We start from the raw sequence: 19,702 nt of genomic DNA on the forward strand, positions 1-19,702 counted from the left end.
CAGCTAACGAGTGGAGAACAGCCCATAGTGGCTATTCTGGCTTCTGGTCCTTCCCAACCGCCAGGTTCTTGCCTGCAAGCGAGTCCTGTAGGTGGGTCTTGTGGGCTGCTCCTTCGGCTTGCCTGCATATTGGGTCCTGTAGGCAGGTCCTTCTGCCTGCCTGCAGACGGGGTCCTGAGGGCAGCTCCTGCTGTTTGCCTGTGGGAAACAGTCTTTTTTTTTTTTTTTTTTTTTTTTTTAAATTAAGCAGGAAAATCCCTTTTTACTTCTACTCCTCTGTCCTAACCTTGAAGGACTAGTGTTGAGCTTTAAGTCTGTCAAAAGACACCACAACCAAAATTAAAACAATGCAAACTAAGCTAAGCCAGGTCTGATAACTCCTGATAACTATGGTTTTCACTCCTGATAATTTTAACTCCTGATACCTGCATAATTTTCAGATCTTTAGCTATTTGATTCTCTTTGTCTTGTAAATTATTAATCTAAGACTAGGTTACTAATACTAGATCTTTCTTACACAGTTCTGCTGATCTATAAAAGCTTTTAGTAAGGGCTGAGCTGTCTAGCTACTTGCCATTGTCTTCAGTTGATTAAAAATGCATGTGTAAATGTGTGAGAGGCACTGACTACAAATTCACAAATGGCTTTGAAAAATGTCACCATTGTTTTTCTTGCCTGTTTGCACGCTTGCCCTCTAATTAACTAAAAAATAGTAAATACATTTCTAGCTTCCACAAATCTCTGCATATTTCCAACTGAAAAACTAAGAAATGATCCTCCCTTCCCCAACAACTTGTGAGCATCTTTTCTACCAGAGAGGTGTACTCCCTTTATCATGGTCAAGTTCTATCAATCCTGAAATTTGAACTTATCTGAATCTTGAACTTATTTCAGGTATTGCAGCATCAAATTGGATCAAAATATGAAGATATTACATTACAAAGTGGTGCTTCAGTATCACCATGTACTACTGCAACATCAAGACACAATGATGCCAAATTATTTTGATTTGCGCTGAAGAGGTGGGAGCATTAGGAGTGGTATCCTATCATCTGCTAAATGTATCAGATGACCTACAGCACCCACAAAATAGCAAACTGAGAGCATTGAGGCTGCTCTCAGTTCGCTATTTATTGTCAGCTCTTACGGTGAGTTCCATGTCCTCCTCCTCTTTTTCTTTCACTGGTTTTTCTGGTTCTTCTGGCTCCTTTTCTTGAAGATGGATCTCATTGGCCTGAGACATGTAAGGCATATCATCTTTGTTCTTGAACTCCAAGCTGAGGATTGAAGGAGGAAGTAGAATTCCTAGAATTACCTAAAGCAATGATAATAATGATAACAATAATCATCACAGTAAAGAGTACAATCATGGTGGTTATTTAGAGTCAAATGGAACAACTCCCTTGGGACATTTGAGAAAAGAAATATACTTGCGCAAGTGAGTTTCTATGGCAATAGAGTATTTGTCACTTGGGGTAATGTTTTCAGAGCTCTGTAGTGAAACAAAGCATGTAAATTCTATTACCACTGCTATGAGTGCTATGGCTAATTGTCTCTCTTGAGTATTTTATCGCATGAGATAAAATGCTTTCTCATCAGATATGTATTGTTAATACATGAATGCATTTACAAAATATTACAGAGGGTCAACGACAGGTGGTACCATGGCTATGTTCAGACTTTGGACTTGCTGATTTCCGAGTTTTATGTAATAGAGAACATCAGTGTAAATGACATAATAGAGAACATCAGTGTAAATGACAGACAGGAATTATCAATTTCTATAGACAGGGTCTCAAGCTCCCTGTGTCCATACCTAATACACACAGGTAGTCAAGACATAAACATGTGGATCTGAGGACAGGAAGCACAGCCATCAGTAGCAAATGTTGATGTGCTTAGCTATGCAGTTCCCTTAGATTTTGCTTCACTAGCTTGGCAGCCTACATTATGCTTACACTAATACCAACTCCTCCTTTTCTGCCTTCTCTCTGTTATGCTGAGGGAGTGCAGAAAAAAACATTACATTTACGTTGCATGGATATATGCAATGAATAACACTTGGGGTATAACTGAAGAGATATCATAATAATACAAGAAGTGGCCAGTCTGTATTCATATACACAACAGTTTTTTCTGTTTTTGCTGGAATCTCTGGAAAATCTCAGATGACAGTGAAACCAGTTAGTTTGTAAGCTGGTTGGGGATGGTGACTGCTTGTGTTTGTCTCATCATCAGACAGCATGTGTGTGTTACTGAAAACACCCAGGTTACTGCAGTTAGCAGCAGTGAGCATGTGCGCAGCCTGTTCCCAGCCTTGGACAAGCTGAGCACCTGGCTGCCTGCACTGCTCCTGCACCCGGCTCATTTGTCAGAGGGTAAAAAGCAAACCTGACTTCCCTGAGAGAAGTCCAGGCAGGATTCACAATTGCCTCTCCCCTTCCCCTTGGTGCTGCACCTCCCTGGTGGGATGATAAGAGAATTAGGCTCAGCCTTCTTGCTGTTTGCCAGTTTCAATGGGAGAAAATTATTTGTGGGAAATAATCCATGACTCATACTTGTCAATTATCTCTTCTCTGTGTTGCTTCCTGCTCATGTAGCCTGCTTTACCTTTAAACAGGGTCTGCTAATGAGCTTCAATGGAATAAAACACAGACTGTAAACTGAGCAAAGGATTCTTGTGAGGGGCCCAGCTGTTACGAGAAGCTGAAAGGAAACAGCTTTTTATCTTTGGTTATTCAATGTGAAAGGAAGCTCTGTTTTATGGCTTCAGATGTATGTGCTGTAAAAGTGAAAGCATGCAGTGGCAAATTAGGTGCTGCAGGGACCCCCACCTGCCCAGGTGGAGTATCTGCAAAGCCAAGCAAGGAACAAGGTAGCAGTCCCCCATGAAGGGCACGGAGCCCATGACAGAAGACAGAAAAATAGCAAAAATGCCTCCAAATACAAGAATGCTTTCTATCTGTAAGCAGAACAACATCTAAGTGCAGCTCCTGAGGGAGGACGGTGAGGATCCTGTTAGTCACACACTCCCATTCATCATCATTACTGCATTATACACAGTATGATAATAATGCAAGCAGTCATCACCGTTCTCACCATTACCAAAACAACTTTTCACACAGCAAAGCAGCTGAGAAATTATCACTTCTCACACACAGAAATCATACAGGAAAGAGAGGGTCTTCCCTGAAAGTGCTTCTCTGTCAGCTAGGGGGAAGAGAAAATTCCTGACTTTGTGCTCTGGTGAGAACTCTGGTGAAAGTGGCAGCCCAGGTTTCTTCTGAACAGAAATTCACATCACAGAACCCACCTTGCTCTCTTAGCAATTATGCAGGTGGAAGTAAAGCTTAAGCAACTTCGGAAATTGGAGTATCATCTGTATCCCCTTGGTTAGTTCCTTCAGGGCAATCATCAGGAAGACTGGTGGGGGACTGCAGGAACATTTGTACTGCTCTCTTTGACCTGTTCTGGGGAAGGCTGTTGGATTTCTTTTACCTTTCTCTAGTTGTTAATTACCTTTCTCTAGGTGTTAATTCACTTTCACATCCATTTTCTTTATTTAAATTTAAGAACCTTGGCTAACTCCTCAAGTGTCCAGGCAGAGTGATGAACTAACCTCCTGGCTCGATTCTGATTGTGGTAACTCTCACTGACTTTGGAAGGGGCTTTGAGAAAGATAATAAAAAAATAAGTAATGGGTTTTGAACTTGGGTTTGTGATAAGCTCTCTGATGAAATGTTAAATACAGGAAGAACATACCCTGGTTAATACCACTATGAATAAGACCCCCAGCATAATGTTAATTGAACAAGTTATCACTAATTTGCTGTGAACCCCATCACCATCTATCAGAACTCCTCTGGCTATTAATTTTACTTTAAAACAATGCTGACCTTTAGGCCAGAATTTTTGCGCATCCGGAGACGACCCATCCACATGTCTGTGAGCAGCATTTGGCTGCAAGTGTGAGCAATGAAGTCCCTGTGCTTGGCTGCCACTGCGAGCTGCAGGCATGTGGCATTGCTCCAGTTCTTCAGCTCATACGTCAGCAGTTTCATTGCCAGTTGCTCGTCTTGCTTGTATGACTGGTCCAACAGCTCCACTGCCAACTGGCCAAAGTCCCTGCAACAGAGGGACATTTGATCATTCCTATTAGGCCACATGGTCTGCTGCAGAAAACACCCCTCAGGAAGTGACAGCCTCTGTAGCGGGTGCATCACCTTCCATCATGCAAATCGTGATGTTGACTGCATGCACACAAACCCACTTTTTCAAATGTGAGTGGCTAATGGTAGGCATATAAATAAATGGCCTAGCTTAGACATGCTGAGCACCCACAGCTACCAGCTGTCTGCTCCCACCTGCCTGCCCACCTCCCTGACATTTTCTGGTTGAAATCTGTTGGTTATCTGCAGTCTGGAGGACTGCTAGTCTTCTGTTTGCTCATGACTTCATGGTCAAGTCTCCTGGAACGAGGAGAATCTAATAAGATTTTTTGAATTATCATCATTTTCTGTCTCCGTCTTTTAAAATCAGAAAAGATTATTATGAAAAGTAGTGTTTTGTCCTGCTCACCTAAGTAGGAGCTATTGGTTAATTACCACTTCTGCCTGCATATGGTGTTCATAAGGATTTCAACAGTTGTTCTGCTTAGAATGAACACAGTGCCTTGCAAAAGCACAGAGAAAGACTGCAGCCTGACTGTTGAGGCCTCAGGGAGAACTCATATGCAGTATAGATAATTCACTAACTTCTTGACACCTTCTTATTCAGAAGTTGCCTTGGTTGCAATATTGCTCATTTGGCAGACAGATTGTTTAAAAGCCATTTAGTCTATCTCCAAAGGGAGAGAGACTTTCTCTACAATTTCCCTACAATTTAGAAGTGAAATCAAGGTACAGATAAGCAAATTTAAGGCAGGGTCAGCAGCCTCTCTCCCTCTCTCTCTCTCTCTCTTTTTTTTTTTTTCCTAATTATTGTTTTCTTCATTCATTAAAATGTGTATGAAAGAAAATCCACCTGGAATTATGGTTCAGCTCTTGGGATATGTCATCCACCATGTCATTTTCTGATGCTTCATGGGCCATGGCTTTGCAGAGCTTACAGGCCACCAGTGCTTTAGCCATAGCCTCCTCCCCATGCTGCCAAAAGAAGAGGGCCATCTTCTGACGCTTCATAAGCACAGCCCACACCATCAGCTCATGGAATGGGAAGGGAAAATGATTGATCTCAGGGTCATCCAAGTCAATATCAACTTCTTCTTCTCTTTTCTTCGTTGTTTTCCTCCCTCGCCGCAAAGGGACATCATCCTGTGAGAATTGTAGAGATTTTTTTTTTTTTTTCCCCAGTGAAGGAACTCAGTCAATTCACACAATGTATTGGTCAGTATCTGAGATGTCAGATACATTCCCTGCAGGCCAGCCCATTCAGCTTTTTTGGATAAAATATTTAATAGCACGAAACAGTGGCAATAGTTTTGGTCCATGCACTGTAATTACAAAGTCAATAGGCCCATACCTAAATATAGGGAAAAAGAGCTTTGGACTATGACTCTGAACTGCTCTTTCTCCCTGAAAGCACAAAGCATGACAATGCCCAGAGCCACTTTGAAATAGCCATCATTAAAATAAAGCTAAGCATTAATTCAATTACAACGTGTTATAAAGCATCTGCCTCATTCCTCCTACTGACAGACAGTACATATCCAAGGGATGGTCTCATCTTCTGAAGACTTCCTCCCATCTTATTCCTAGTATTTTGTATCTTTATCTTCTCAACAGAATCAGAATCACCTTTCTTTACACCCAATCTGCCTTTCTATTCCGTGCTTACCTCTTCTTTCTCCAGTCCAACATTGTTTCTATAGCTAGCCTCAAATGAGAAGGCAGGGCAATCACCAACCATATGAAGTTTAACAAGAGAAACTGCTGGCTTTTGCACCTGGGATGGGGCAACCCTGCATGTACATACAGACTGTGGGACAAGAGGCTGGAGAGCAGCCCCATGGAAAGGGAGCTATGGGTTTTGATCATCAGCAAATTGAACATAAGCCAGCAGCATGCCCTGGCAGCCAAAAGGCCCAACTGTACCCTGGGGTGCATCAGGCACAGCACTGCCAGCTGGTCGAGGGAAGGCATGGTCCTGCTCTGCTCTGCACTGGTGTGGCCACGCATTGAGTACTGGCTACAGTTTTGGGCACCACAATATAAGGACATGAAGCTATCAGAGAGTGCCCAAAGGAGGGCTACAAAGATTGTGAAGGGTCTAAAGGGCAAGACGTATGAGGAGCAGCTGAGGTCCCTTGGTTTGCTCAGCCCAGAGCAGAGCAGGCTGAGGGGAGGCCTCATGGCGGCCTGCAGCTCCCTCACGAGGGGAGCGGAGGGGCAGGCGCTGAGCTCTGCTCTCTGGGGACAGCGACAGGACCCGAGGGAACGGCATGGGGCTGGGACAGGGGAGGGTCAGGCTGGGTGCTAGGGAAAGGTTCTGCACCCAGAGGGCTGTCAGGCACTGACCCCAGGGCAGTGGTCACAGAACCAAGCCTGCTGGATTTCAAGAAGCCTTTGGACAATGCTCTCAGACATGGGGTCTGATTTTTGTGTGGTCCTTGGTGGATCCAGGAGTTGGACTCGATGATCCTTGTGGGTCCCTTCCAACTTGGGATATTCTATGATTCTCTCTCTCTCTCTTTTTCCAGTTTTAGCTTACTTTTAGTATTTTATTTTATTTTATTTTTTTTTTTTTTCAGATGAGCTGACCTGTTCTGTGATGCATCTGCAGACAGCAAAATAAAAGTTGTAGTATAAATTAAACAAACAAGAAAACAACACTACCTATTTGAACTATCAGGGTAGACAGAAGCATCAACAAAACTGACGAAAATTTGACCCACAGAAAGATTTCCACACCAGTCTCTACAATGGCTTCATTTCTTTGAAATCTTTCTAAAATTACATAGTAATCTGACTGAATTACTGCATAGGCTGACAGATCGAAGCATTTTGTTTAACCTTTATCAAAATAAACCTGGTGCACGGAGGTGGCAGAGCCTTCTTTTCTTTTGTCTACCTGTTAGGTTTTTATTAAGAAATGTTTCTTAATCTGGCCCTTGCATAAACAAGTTATCTGGATGAAAATTACAACTGGTGTGGCACATTACTCATTAAAAATTTGAAAACAACTATTGGTGCCTTCATCAAAGTGAACTTAAATATTATCTGGATATCATTTATATTTGTCAAAGAAGAAAAAGACATTAAGATTTATCACAGGTCGCCTACCTCCATTCCCAACAGTTTCAGGGCTTTTGGCTGTACAAAAAAGTTAGAAAAATGTTATTTCTCCCAGAAGGGTGATGAAAAATTACAACTATATGTGTATATATACATACATGAGTGTGCAATGCAATGTATAACATATAGAGTATAAAATATGCAATATTTAATGTAAATAATCTCTATATAATGAAATGTAATCTAATATAATACACACATATAAATCAAATAAATAACTACACACGTGTTTAATTCAACCTTGAGTTTGACCCTATTTCACCAAAACAAACAACAGAAGACATACATATGGATTCAGATGTAAATTCCAGCTGGATTGTGTCTGTTCTAGTAGAATGGAAACAGGAATTACTGCTAAGAGACACTAGCATGAGAGAGTTTCTGAGGAGTGCTTCAGTGTTTTGGCCATTTACCTGGCAATCTTTTATTGATACAAATCTGCTCTATGTGTTGCGTCAGTGTCTGTGAAGTCTCTACTTAAATGCTTTTCTTAATGGAATATGACTAAACGAAGGAGGTCTCTCCTGGCAGCTTTGGTTACTACTCTTCCTCTCAAAAGTGAAGTATGAACATGTAGGGAAAGAAAGAACCCCCTTGTTATGTGTTATGGCTGTAAATTTTCCTCAGTGCTGTTGCTCTTTATAGTGACTTTGAACAATATTCAGTAGTGTTTGTTGCTAAAACCTGGACTGAGGCATGAAATGAAAAAGTGAGGCAAAAATAGGCAAAGAACTACAAATCTTGCTGGCAACAGTTGATCAGAATTTCCTTCAAGTTGGATTGGGTCAGTGGCATTATTATTACAATAATTATATTTTATGCTTTAGAAAGATAATAAATTTACTTTGGATTCAAAATTTTGAAACCTATCAAGCAAGAAAACTCCAAAAAAATCAGAATGGTATTTTTGCTATGATCTCACTGACTTAGCTGGAGACACATGCAAACAGTAAAGCCTGTTTTGAGTTACGGGTTTCTTTGCTCTTCTGGCCACAATCAAGAGGATGAGTCCTGAGACAGGACATGAATCTATAAAAAAACAAGTTTTCTCAAGTCTAACCCAGGTGCCCTGTGGTATTGTTGGTACAAATCAACAGACTGGTCTTTTGAAAGCTGTGGATACTGATAATTACAGATTTTAAATCCAGGGGAGGCTGCTTTATGTCGTGGTCTCACCAGGGCAGCAGGACAGCTCAACCCAGTAATTTTTTCATTAAACTCATAAAAAATGCAGCTGACCTACTACAATGCATTTCAGTGAAATAGCTGCTATGTAAGTAATGGAAATGAATCTGTAGCCTGAATAGTGTGTGCATGCAGATTCCCCCCAAAGCCTGGAACCATCCAAGAAACTGTTGCAATCCCTGCCAATGGGTGCAGTCATACAGAAGAGAAGCAATTTGTTCCTTACCCTCTTGGGGCCAAATAAATTGTGGTACAGTGTTCTGAACCGTTTTCGGGTGTAATTGCAGCGATATGCTCCTCCCATCAGGTACTCTATCACCAAGCCAATATCAATCAGGCTAATTCGATAATCAGGAGGTAAATTTCCCTGTAACAAAAATAAGTAGGATTGTGGGGGTGGGAGAAATCATTATTACTGGCATTGTTAAATATACTTTATAAAGATGTTAGAATGAAATAAATTAAAATAGTTAAAAAAAATAATGTATTATTATACTTGTTAATTAATTCACCTTAAAATAGATCCAACCGAAACCTGGATATTCTCGCTTGGAAAGAAGACACAAGTTAAATAAGAAGGTGAAGAACTTGTTGATAGTAACAGAAGATAGCGTCAGTACACAGTGCTCATATTCTTCAGCTGGGAAAACAAGGAACATGACTGCAGAACAAAAAGCACGAGGATCAGCGCACTTGAAAGGTCAGGCACAGTTGCCAAGCCCTAGCCTTGCAGGACAGCACCTCTGCTGCACCACCTGTCCCTCACATCTCTTGTCCTGGCATCTCACATCTCTGTTGGCATCCCTTTGCACTGCCTCATCTGCACTGCTGAGCCACTGTAAAGTGACATTGTGCAAAACTGATAGCTTGCATGAAACCAGCTTATACATGTGATCTTCTCATCCTGAAGTGTTTCCTTGCCACATTCCAGGAAAGGAAGGACAGTGAGGAACAGATACATTAGCTACTCTAGAAGACTTACACACCAGTTCTGGGGATGATGTGCAAATAGACTGCTATCATTGCTTAAATTTCACGCATATTATGAGGAAAATGTATGTATAAAAGTGAGTATGAAAACTGTAATAAACAAAATATCTATGGTTAATTCTTTGGGGGGTTGGTCAAGAAGAAAAATATAGGACTAGCAATTTTCCTAGATGGGCCCTCCTTGAGCTCCCAAAGTATTTTACTGAAAAATCCTCTAAGCACAGTAATCCTGCTACCTAAATTCCAGCAGTGCCAAGGAGATTGTTTTCCAGAAAGGTGAACTGTGATTGTGACAAGGGTCATTAGCAGGATCCTGAAAAATACTTCTACATACTCACTCTTCTACTTCTGTTCCATTCTTATCTTCTGCTAAATATAATATGAATATACTCTGACTTCAGCATGCACCTTTCATTTTGAAGGGAAACAGAACTGTAAATACATTCATATCCACTCTGTGAACTCCCTTACAGATATCTTCCTTCTCTTTTTTGTTGGGTCTGGAAATGGCAACACTGGTTTGAGTTCTGGGATATACATGGCTTGCTAAGCTATGAAGAAAACTTCAATAACAGGTTGTCTCTTCTGCATTTTAGTTTGAGCCTTTGAATCAAGTGGGTATTTTGGTTCTCTTGGAACAGTAAGTCTGACAAGACACCTATCAGGCCAGAACAAATTCAGAGTGGGCTGGTCTCAGTGATGCGCTGATGCTCTTGGGACTCTCTTGCAACGGAAGACCAAAAGCCCAGCAACAGCACTCCTGCTTTTCTGTTTCCCCATGGAAAGTCTGCAAGGCAAACTGGTCCATTTTCAGGAGGAGAGGATTAATGGGGAGGGGACACACCCAAACCCAAATTTACCTCTTTCTGTAAATCATTGCCACTGAATTTTTTGGACAGCAGTTCATGGTTCAGCAAGCAGTTCCCTACTGGAAAAGAAGGCATGATTCAGAAAATTCTGAATAGGTCACCCAAATCTGGAGATCTCATTAAGGACCGTACAGATTTACAACTCGGTCCTGTATGTCATAGTGCAAGAGATGTGGCCACAAATTAAAGGTAGAAAGAGAGGTAAGTAGTCTGTTTGTGAACTGCAAGTGGTAGCTTTGGAAAAAAAGAGAAAATTACTCTAGCAAAAAAAAAATAATTTTGCAGTCAACACTGCGGAAGAACCAGGAAATTGTAATTTTTTGCTTCAAAATTATTCAGTCCACTTTAATAAAATAATCACATTTCCTATAATGATATACAGCACAGATTACAGTTAGCCTGTAGCTCTTTTTATGTGATCATCAAAAGAAGGTTAATAATTCACATGAAGCAATTTTATGACTGCCTTGTCTTGCTGGAAATATCTGCATGTCTGCCTGGCTTCTCTGCAGATTTGCTTATTAGATTCAGAGCAGAGAGGCACTAATGGAGAGCAGATGGCACCTGGTTCTGCAGAAGAGATGAAATGGATGCAAAGATCCTCCTTCCTCTTCTACTTCAGCCAGGAAAAGAGAGCTTATTTCAGTCCCTGCTCACCCTGCTCACCTGACAGCATGCTGAAAGGCTGAGGAAGTAGAGAGAGAGGTAGCACTGTGGTGCACTGGCACTGGGTTGAAATTCAAAGAGATGTAAGATCAAGCAAATTTAGTGGCAAAAGGTGAACTGCCAACTATGTTTCAGTGCTGTCACTTGGCATATCCTTTTCCAGTCTTCCTACTCTTGGCCAGTCTGATGGGTGGAATATTGCTATGGTTTGCAGGACTGCATATTTAATCAATTTATTTGAAACCAGACATTTCTATTCTGAACAGTTTAAAGAAAAATCAACATAAATCTAAAGTTTTAACCCTGCTATGTTTATTTGTTTTCCCAAATATTCTCCCCTTTCCAGAATGCTTAAGACAATGACAATTTTTTTTTTCTAGAACAAGGTTGAAGTCACTAGCAGAAGTGGGAGTAAAAAAGACAGAGTTGTAGTTCTTCAGCAGACTCCTGTTGTCTTAATATAAGAGACTGAAACTGAATGTTCCGATGTTATTAGCTTGAAAAAAAAAGACAACAACAAAAAACCCCAACAACTGTGCAATTAACAAAGCACAACAGGATTCAGGCTGAATCATGCATTACAATGTGTGACTTTCTTGATTATTCAGAATGGCAATCAGTTGTTCTGATTTCTGAAATTTCATAAAGAGATTTAGATACAAAAAAATCAATACAGTTACTTTAATGAAAGATGCTCTTAAACCTTCTAGATAATACTGAAACACTTTGCTACAGAAAACTCCTAAAACCACAGCAGATATATATGTTTTATGCAGACATACTTGTAAGTATGGCTCCATGCTAATAAACATAGAATTGCTTTTCCAAAGTGAGCAACCCTAATAAAGCCAATTGGACTAGCCTTGTCTCAAAGGGGTACGCATATACCAAAACGTCTGCTGTACCAGTAGACACCTCGAACTACTCTAACAGTGGTGATCTTCCTATACACAAAACACACTGGTGCAAGTGGGCCAGAACACCTCCAAGAACAGCAATAATTTGGGTGGGCTAATTCCAGAACAAACAAGGTGGTCAGGAATGACAGAGGAGAAGTTTTTTGTTTTTTTTTTTTTTTTTTTTTGGGTGTGGTGAAGGTGTGATAACTACCCCAGTTAATAATAAGTTAAACTTTTAATGCTGAGACAAAATTTTTAGTGCTAATGCACTATTCTTTTCCTGAAGAAGCTTCAATTTTAAAAGACAATCAGTTTTAGTGTTTTTTTCACCTCGTGCATTTTTATGTTCAACTGATATAAACCCTCTGATTTTGCACACTAAGGAGCAGATAATACTTTCAAAATTCTGTATAATACCTGCTAGTTATCTGGAAGAGTAGACAGTAGTGGCAGTCCAAAATAAAGGACTTTGAAAACATATGCTACCCCACAGTGAGATTAAGACATATTTATTATGTACCAGTTTTGAATTAAAGAAGAAACTGATCTGTTAATTTTCACTACTCATTAGCAAGTTGTCAGCAAAGGAGTTTTTCTTTACAAGCAACCTGTAGAGGGCAATGTCTGCTTTGAAAATGATGACAGGCACAACCAGTATTCTTCTGAATGCATCAGTTTGTACAAAGAAGGGGAAAAGTCAACCGTGTGGGTTAAATTCTGTACCCCTGACAGAATATGTCAAAAAGGTCATGATAAAAATGATGCAGAGTTGGCCTCGTACATAGTTATGGAACTGGGAGGATCAAAAAGAGAGATGAACACAGTTCTCTCTAAAGCAGAGCCATTAAGAAGTAATTTGCCTTATGAATTGACATATCTAGAATTTAAGTCCTCTGATTATGGTAAATTATTTAAGAGTCTTTCTCTGGGCCTCTGCAATTTGCTGCCTAGGCTGACAGTCTTCACAGCAATTTGCATTCAGGAATCCAAAGAAGAAAATAAATATTTTATTTTGTAGTTTTATATGTTTTTGTGTGTATTCGTGCATGCCTGCATGTGCATTCCCAGGGTATGTGAATGTGACTTCTGTTGTGCAGCTTCTTTGTGCTGATAAGCAGACCGAGTGGTCTTTCAAAAACCTCCCAGTGATTTTTATAGCTTTGTAATAAAGTGACATTAAATAATACTTCTATAATTTGTAAGCAGCTCTTTTCTGATTGATAATTCACAATTACTTAGATGAAAATAACTTTCAATAGCATGTACCTTTGTGCATAATGCATGTTTTATTGGGATGCAGGCATAAAAAAGTCACATAGTATGCATGTCCTTCAAGTGTTGTCTCAAGGTGACACACTACATGGTTGTATTTATGATTTGTGATACTGTAATTAAATCTGAGAGTTTAGGTACCTGGCTTCAATATATATATATATATACTTTTATATATTTATATATATACATATATACTAGTGTATATCATACTCAAAAACTAGCATCAGCAACGTGGTCTAGTTTTCATGCACAGTGGGCCACTTAACTGTCAAATAGCAATGTCCATTAAGAAGTTATTTCCAAGATGGTGTTTTCATTTAAACTGGTGTCAGATCTGCTGACAGATTTACAGCTTGGTTGACTGGTGAGGTATCTCATTGCTCGGGTACAGGCTTTAGTGAGCCGTCACATTTTTTCTTGTGAACTGTAGTTGTTCCTCATCACTGACAAAATAAGAAATACATCCACAGAGGTGCAGTATTCTCTGAAGAAGGTGCTGGGGGGCTACCACAGACTATTTATTTTCAAAGCCCTTAACTATATTCTAATAACACTGCATGTTGTCTTCACATAGTGGGAATTACTGGAGACTTTAGATGTGGATAGAGGAAAGAAAGATGCATTTAAGGAAAAAATCACTGTCACCTAATATCTAGCAATCACTGTGGACAAATAATGTCGTTAAGTATAATGTAAGTACATTTAATGTCAATGCCTATCAATGTACACCTACAAGTAATGATCCTATTTGACTATTTTCATTTTTCGAGAGCTCCTTAAAAATACATCTTTCCTTATTGACTCAGATAAAGATGATACTATTTAATTACTCAATATACAAGTTGTTATGGCTTTGAAGAAGGACTTGGAAAGGTGATGCTGGGAGGAGTTTGAAAAGTCTGTTTTAAAGCAAAGAGACGAACACTTGTTTCAAATTCTTAAAGCATATTTAGTAACAAAAGAAATTAGTTAACTTGGAGAAGCGGACAGTCTAAATGTGTTCCAGCTTTTCTCTGCTCCAGCCAAGGGACTGTGTTCATGAGAACAGTTTTGGTTTCTTCTGTAGACATTTCACATTTTTTGATGTCACTTAATATACTATATAAGTGAACAGTACTGATGCCATGTAACACGCTAAACGAAGAAAAACATCAGAACCTCTCTAAACATCACTACTGATTATTCCGTAGCATTATTTAATAGAAAGATGAATTCTTAAGCATTGCCACTCTCCTTCCCTATTTTCTTTCAGTTCTGCTCAGCTACCAGTGACAGAAGAAAACACTAAAAGCTGTGCTTTTACAAAAATTCTCCATTCCCTTCTCTCTAACTATTCCCATGTACAGAAATCTGCCCTCTCAAGTACACCAGCCTTGATGTCTGAGTTACACAGTGGACAAGGTTGCAATCTGCACATGCTTGGGAAGAATATCCAAGCTGATAAAGTCAGTTACAGGGTAAATCTCCTTACTTGATCCTTATATTTAAAGGATGACAGACTTTTATTTATTGCTGCTGCTGTAACACTTTTAATCCTGCACAGCAAATACCTAAAGTTTTTTTGGTGTCTCCTCCCTGTCGCTATATCTTTCTATGTTTCTGCCCTACCCTCTTAATGGCTCTTTATAATTCAAGATGCTGGAAATTAACTTGATAAGGGGACAGAGAAAATTTGTGCTATCTTTTTTTATATGTTTCTTCTGAGGAAGACAGCTACATCATACCATAAAACACAGAACGAGGAACCATTTCAATGAACTAGGAACCAACACAAAGGTAACAGTTATTTCACAGACTCAAAAATTAACAACATGAAAATTAGCTTTGATGACAGTTGCAGGTATGGAAAAATACAGATAACAGCATAAATCCACAGGGTATACAAGAGCCTACAATCCTGCTAGCAGAAGCACTATAACCCAAGCATCTAAGATCACAGCAAAAGCAAGCCCAATAACTTGATAATTGTGCATTGTATGCAGAAAGTTAATATTCAGTACAAACAGACAAGACATTCTGTAACAGCAGGGGAAGGAGAAGGTTCTAACTGAAAGCTCATGCAAAACAGAGATTGTATCTAGCTACAGAAAGCAATCACGACATTATTTCCAACCTACCGTCTACTGGGCTCTTACCTTTTTGACGTCCCTGACTAGATGATACAGAGTGTTGGATGGTCCATGTCTCTGTAAAGGACAAATACAGAAGAATAAAATAGTTTTGCGCTGTCCAAGGCCATGCAAGATATAAATGCTGAAATAGCTGTCTCAGTTTAGTAGCTTAAGAACCAGACAACTGAGAACACTTTAAATATAGTGTCATATGTATATATATTTTTTTAATCAGTTAAAAGTGTAGTGTTTTGACTGGCCTTTTTTCACACAAAACCCTTCGGTAAGGAAACCAAAAGAACTGCCATACTACATCAAATCTAAGGTCCTAGTCATGCAGAATAGTCTCTAGCACAATGTGCAGAACCTCTGGATGAGAGTGGAAAGAGGAGCAGCAGGTCAGGCACCAGCCCTCCTGTGCTCAGCATCTCCACTTCCACTGTTGTTGAGTCAGAGAACCTCTGGGCCAGAGGCTGCATCTGTGTTGTCTCCTCTGACAGCAACTAATAGTACATAGAGTCTGTGAATTTGCCTAATCTTTTGAATCCTGACCTGACACGCAAAGATCTCGCAGGAATGACTCCCACAATTTTATTTGCATTTTGTGTGGAGAAGTACACTGACTTCAGTTGAGTATTTTCAGAGATTTTAGTAGGAGGCCTCCTTAGCTATGACTGGCAATAGATGACACTATTGCATATGTCAGTGTTTCCATACATACACTGCTCTGTGCTTATCAACAGAATTTTAGGTACCCCAATCACTGAATGTGATGAGACTTTTCCTGCAATTCTTCATGAACAGTTTCAAATTTGCCAGTCCAAAGAGATGCCAAACCACCTGCACGTATTGTCCCTTCAGTAGTCTCTGTCACGTCATCTCTAAATAGACTGCATAACAGTGATCCTTGCATAAGCTCTTGAATCAACCATCTTTTGTGGTGAAAACAGACCATGTATTACTACTCCTCTCTATACGTCAAGCAGCTTTTAAGTGCCCCCCTTTTCTTCTATGTCATGACAGCCAAATTTCTTTAATAACCTTTGAGGATGAACATTATTAAATATTTTTTGGAAACATAGGTGTATGAAGTAGAACTTCCTCATTCTTCTGCATGTTGACTTCGAAATTTGTAATAAACGTTTAAGGTTTTGCATTTTCCTACAGAATCCATGTATAATTTCTTTTTTCTTGACATAAAATTGATCCGTGTCCCTGTTAATTCTATTCTTTATTGTATTTTTAGACATCTGCCATGACAAAAGTCAATTTCACTGGTCTGTAGCTTCCCAAGTCACTCTCAGGGCTCTAATTGAAATTAAATAGTTTTTATTTGGTCATTTTCTGGTTTTGATGCTGAGGCTACCATGGATACATGCTTTTTATCACACTTGCTAGCTTAGGGATTTCACAGGTAAGGTCTTTTGGAATTCTTGCATGAATAATTTATGGTGATTTCTATGGCTCACATAAAATTTGTTCTAAAAGGTCTTATTTTAGATGTTGAACATTAAACTTTCCTCAGACGTACTCCCTATAGAAACTCACCTTGGTTCAAGTAATACAGTGCTTATCTTTGTGACAAGAAATCTCATAGGCCTTCTGTTCTTAGTATATAGATGTCAGATATTTGGCAAGATTTAAGTGATCAAAGATGGGACATTCTGGCTATATGTTGGCATAAGTACTTGTTCCTCCATATTTTGCTTGAATTTAATGAATTCTCACATTTGATATTTTTGAAAGACTGACTTCTGGTCACCATCAGTACAAAACACTTCTGGATAATAGCCCAGTGTGGAAGCTTATGGTGGCAAGGCTTTGAAAAGGACTGGCAAAACAAAACTTTTTGAAAAGACCTATGCACTATACCATGGCCTCTTTTCCACAGACAGAACCTGTAATCCTAAAACTTAGGCAAAGCTTGAAGAATTTTTTCCATACCACTGTACCAATTCAAAGTCCTTTGTTTCTCTCAATAGGCGATTATGATCTCAATGCCAGAATGTGTTTTAGAGCTGGGAACTCAGAAGCAATTTGAACCTGTGCAGTTTTATGTAAGGTAAAGATATAAAACTTGCAAACAGGCTTTTAAACATCAAAACTGTAATTTTTCGAACATTCTGTGAAGACACAGGTAAGTTCTTCACTGTAAAGACATGTGGCCCTCCTCAAATCATCACATTACACCTTTAAGTTCAGAATGTTATCCCAATAAGTCTTCTATCATTTGTTTTCTAGTGTGTGATTTTGATTAACCTTTGCAAGATTTTTCAGGGCTTGTACACTTATGAGTCATGTATCACAATCATACAGGTCCCAGCTTGCTAATTACTGCCTTCCAGCCAGTGCTATTTGCCTAAGTCTGAGGTCCATCATATTGGAAGTACAATGACCAGAAATCAGCCAGTACCATGCGGGGCTTAATCCAAGTTTCATAAAGTATGTACAACAGTTCAGGTGGGTAAGACACAGTGAGTTCCATTATGTGAGAGACAAAGCTAAGAGAAAGCGTGGACTTCTAACACGGAAAATTTCTGCAGCAGATGTTGGCTGCCTTGTTGTTGCAATATGAGTCGGGGCTAGAACAATGAATACAGAGTAAGAAAATTTGCCTTAGGTTGGCCCTACCGTATTGTACAATTCCTCTAGCCGGGAGATGGTGAGAAACCGATGCATGCTTACTCCATTTTCTATGAGTAATTTCACAAAATCCACTCTGTCCAACACCAGTGCATCCAGCATTGCTTGCTCAAGGGAGCCCACCTGCAAAGCAAGTGATTATTTCAGGCCATTCCTGGGCATCACAGGCCATATCCGGCTTGTCATGTCACTCTGGCACAAGCAGGGATAAGTGGCAAAAGTTGTAAGGTTTTTTTTTTTTTTTGCTTCACTTAAAATGAGGTAATCACAGTTTTAGTCTGTATTGGTTTCTCTGATTCAGGGCAGCATTTCAGAAATGAGTGTCAGAGTGTTAAGATTAACATACTCTAGGAAATCCAGATAAGGAACAAGGAATCAAAACATAGTAAACTGGTGATAGTACCTCTCCACTATTCAGTATCTCATTATTTTCTTTATATCATTCTTTCCTGACAAATATTTTGTTTATATTGTGTATATTTGTTATGTATACAAACACTCACTTTAATTCTATCTTTACTAGCTTTTTCCTCAGTTTGTGATGTTGAGACTCAAGGAAACTTTGACGCCCAGGAAGTGGAAATAGTTTCAAAAATAGCATTTCTTTGAAGGTCCAAATGCAAGAGGTCTTCCTATACATAGCCTCTCCTTTTACATCACTTTCAGGCTAGCGAGAGGTGGAGGGATGAGAACGTACTTCATGCTTTCAGCTTCTAGCTTGCAAAATGATTGCATTTTGCAACATTTATTTTTTTATTGTTTTATTTTATTTTATTTTATTATTTTATTTTATTTTATTTTATTTTATTTTATTTATTTTATTTTATTTTATTTTATTTTATTTTATTTTATTTTATTTTATTTTATTTTATTTTATTATTTTATTTTACTTTATTTTATTTTATTTTATTTATTTTATTTTAGTTTATTTCTATGATGTTGCAATAAGGATAAGGACAGCTTAGTACCATTTAAATGTCTGCTGTGTTTTGTTGCATGCTTATGCCCAGTATTTGAAATCAAAATAAAAAGTCTTTTTCTCTCCATAATGGAAAACGCAAGGATTTTTGAAATTAGCTTTAAGGCACAGCAAACTCCAGAAACTACATTTTAAACAAGGATATTTAAACAGAAAATATTTCCTTTGTAATAATTTTCTCATGTGGAAATACAAATGCTCATGCAATGAACACATGAATTTTTCATGCCAGTGACAAAACAATTGTCACAGTAATGAACGTTGTGATTCAGCTAAACCTTCTGAGTGAAGATGTGGTAGATTTTAAGGGTGGAGACAGTGTTTTTCAGCTTTTGCTGGGTAGCTTTTACCACTGCAAAAACTGCATTGTAAACAGGGCGTTATGGCACTGGAGACTGCTACACCACTGCCCCTCACAAGGTCCAACAGCCCCTCTATTTACTGATTTTGCACTCCGGTGGAGTAGCTCTGCCTGTGGTGCCTCCTGGGGGACAATGCTGGACAGGGACCTGTCCCCATAGCTGGCAGCTGGAGCACAGGATGGGGAAGATGTGAAGAAGGCAGCTCGGTGCAAAGCAGCAGTAGGTACAAAATTAACACTGGCTTAGGTTTGGAGCCACAGCTCATCTGTGGTAATATCACTGCACAGCTCTCACGGTCCACCTGATGACCTCCCTACACCTGTGCAGCATCATTTGGTTGTCTAATCATTGTGAACTTCAGTATTTTCAAGTAAAAGCATATAGGGTGAAGAACAGAAAGAACAGAAAGAAGTTTCGCCTTTCCTTTAACT

At 39.3% G+C, this 19,702-nt stretch overlaps 1 protein-coding gene across 8 annotated transcripts in view; it reads right to left on the reverse strand.

Moving 5' to 3' along the window:
• The window catches only part of TRPM3 (transient receptor potential cation channel subfamily M member 3), a 488,292-nt gene that overhangs the window by 44,486 nt on the left and 424,104 nt on the right, over positions 1–19,702 (reverse strand). For 5 of the 8 annotated variants that reach the window (XM_048049695.2, XM_066988523.1, XM_066988521.1 and 2 more), the window contains exons 11-18: positions 17,919–18,053; positions 15,312–15,362; positions 8,704–8,844; positions 7,281–7,310; positions 5,023–5,312; positions 3,897–4,125; positions 1,148–1,315; positions 73–198 (exon numbers count right to left, since the gene is read on the reverse strand). In XM_048049695.2, coding sequence (XP_047905652.1) covers positions 73–198; positions 1,148–1,315; positions 3,897–4,125; positions 5,023–5,312; positions 7,281–7,310; positions 8,704–8,844; positions 15,312–15,362; positions 17,919–18,053 — 1,170 coding nt within the window. The remainder of the gene's footprint in view (positions 1–72; positions 199–1,147; positions 1,316–3,896; positions 4,126–5,022; positions 5,313–7,280; positions 7,311–8,703; positions 8,845–15,311; positions 15,363–17,918; positions 18,054–19,702) is intronic. The other 3 variants (XM_066988522.1, XM_013194511.3, XM_013194512.3) reach the window with 1 other exon arrangement.

This window comes from Anser cygnoides, chromosome Z, assembly GCF_040182565.1.
Source record: "Anser cygnoides isolate HZ-2024a breed goose chromosome Z, Taihu_goose_T2T_genome, whole genome shotgun sequence".
In the NCBI taxonomy this organism is placed as follows: domain Eukaryota; kingdom Metazoa; phylum Chordata; class Aves; order Anseriformes; family Anatidae; genus Anser; species Anser cygnoides.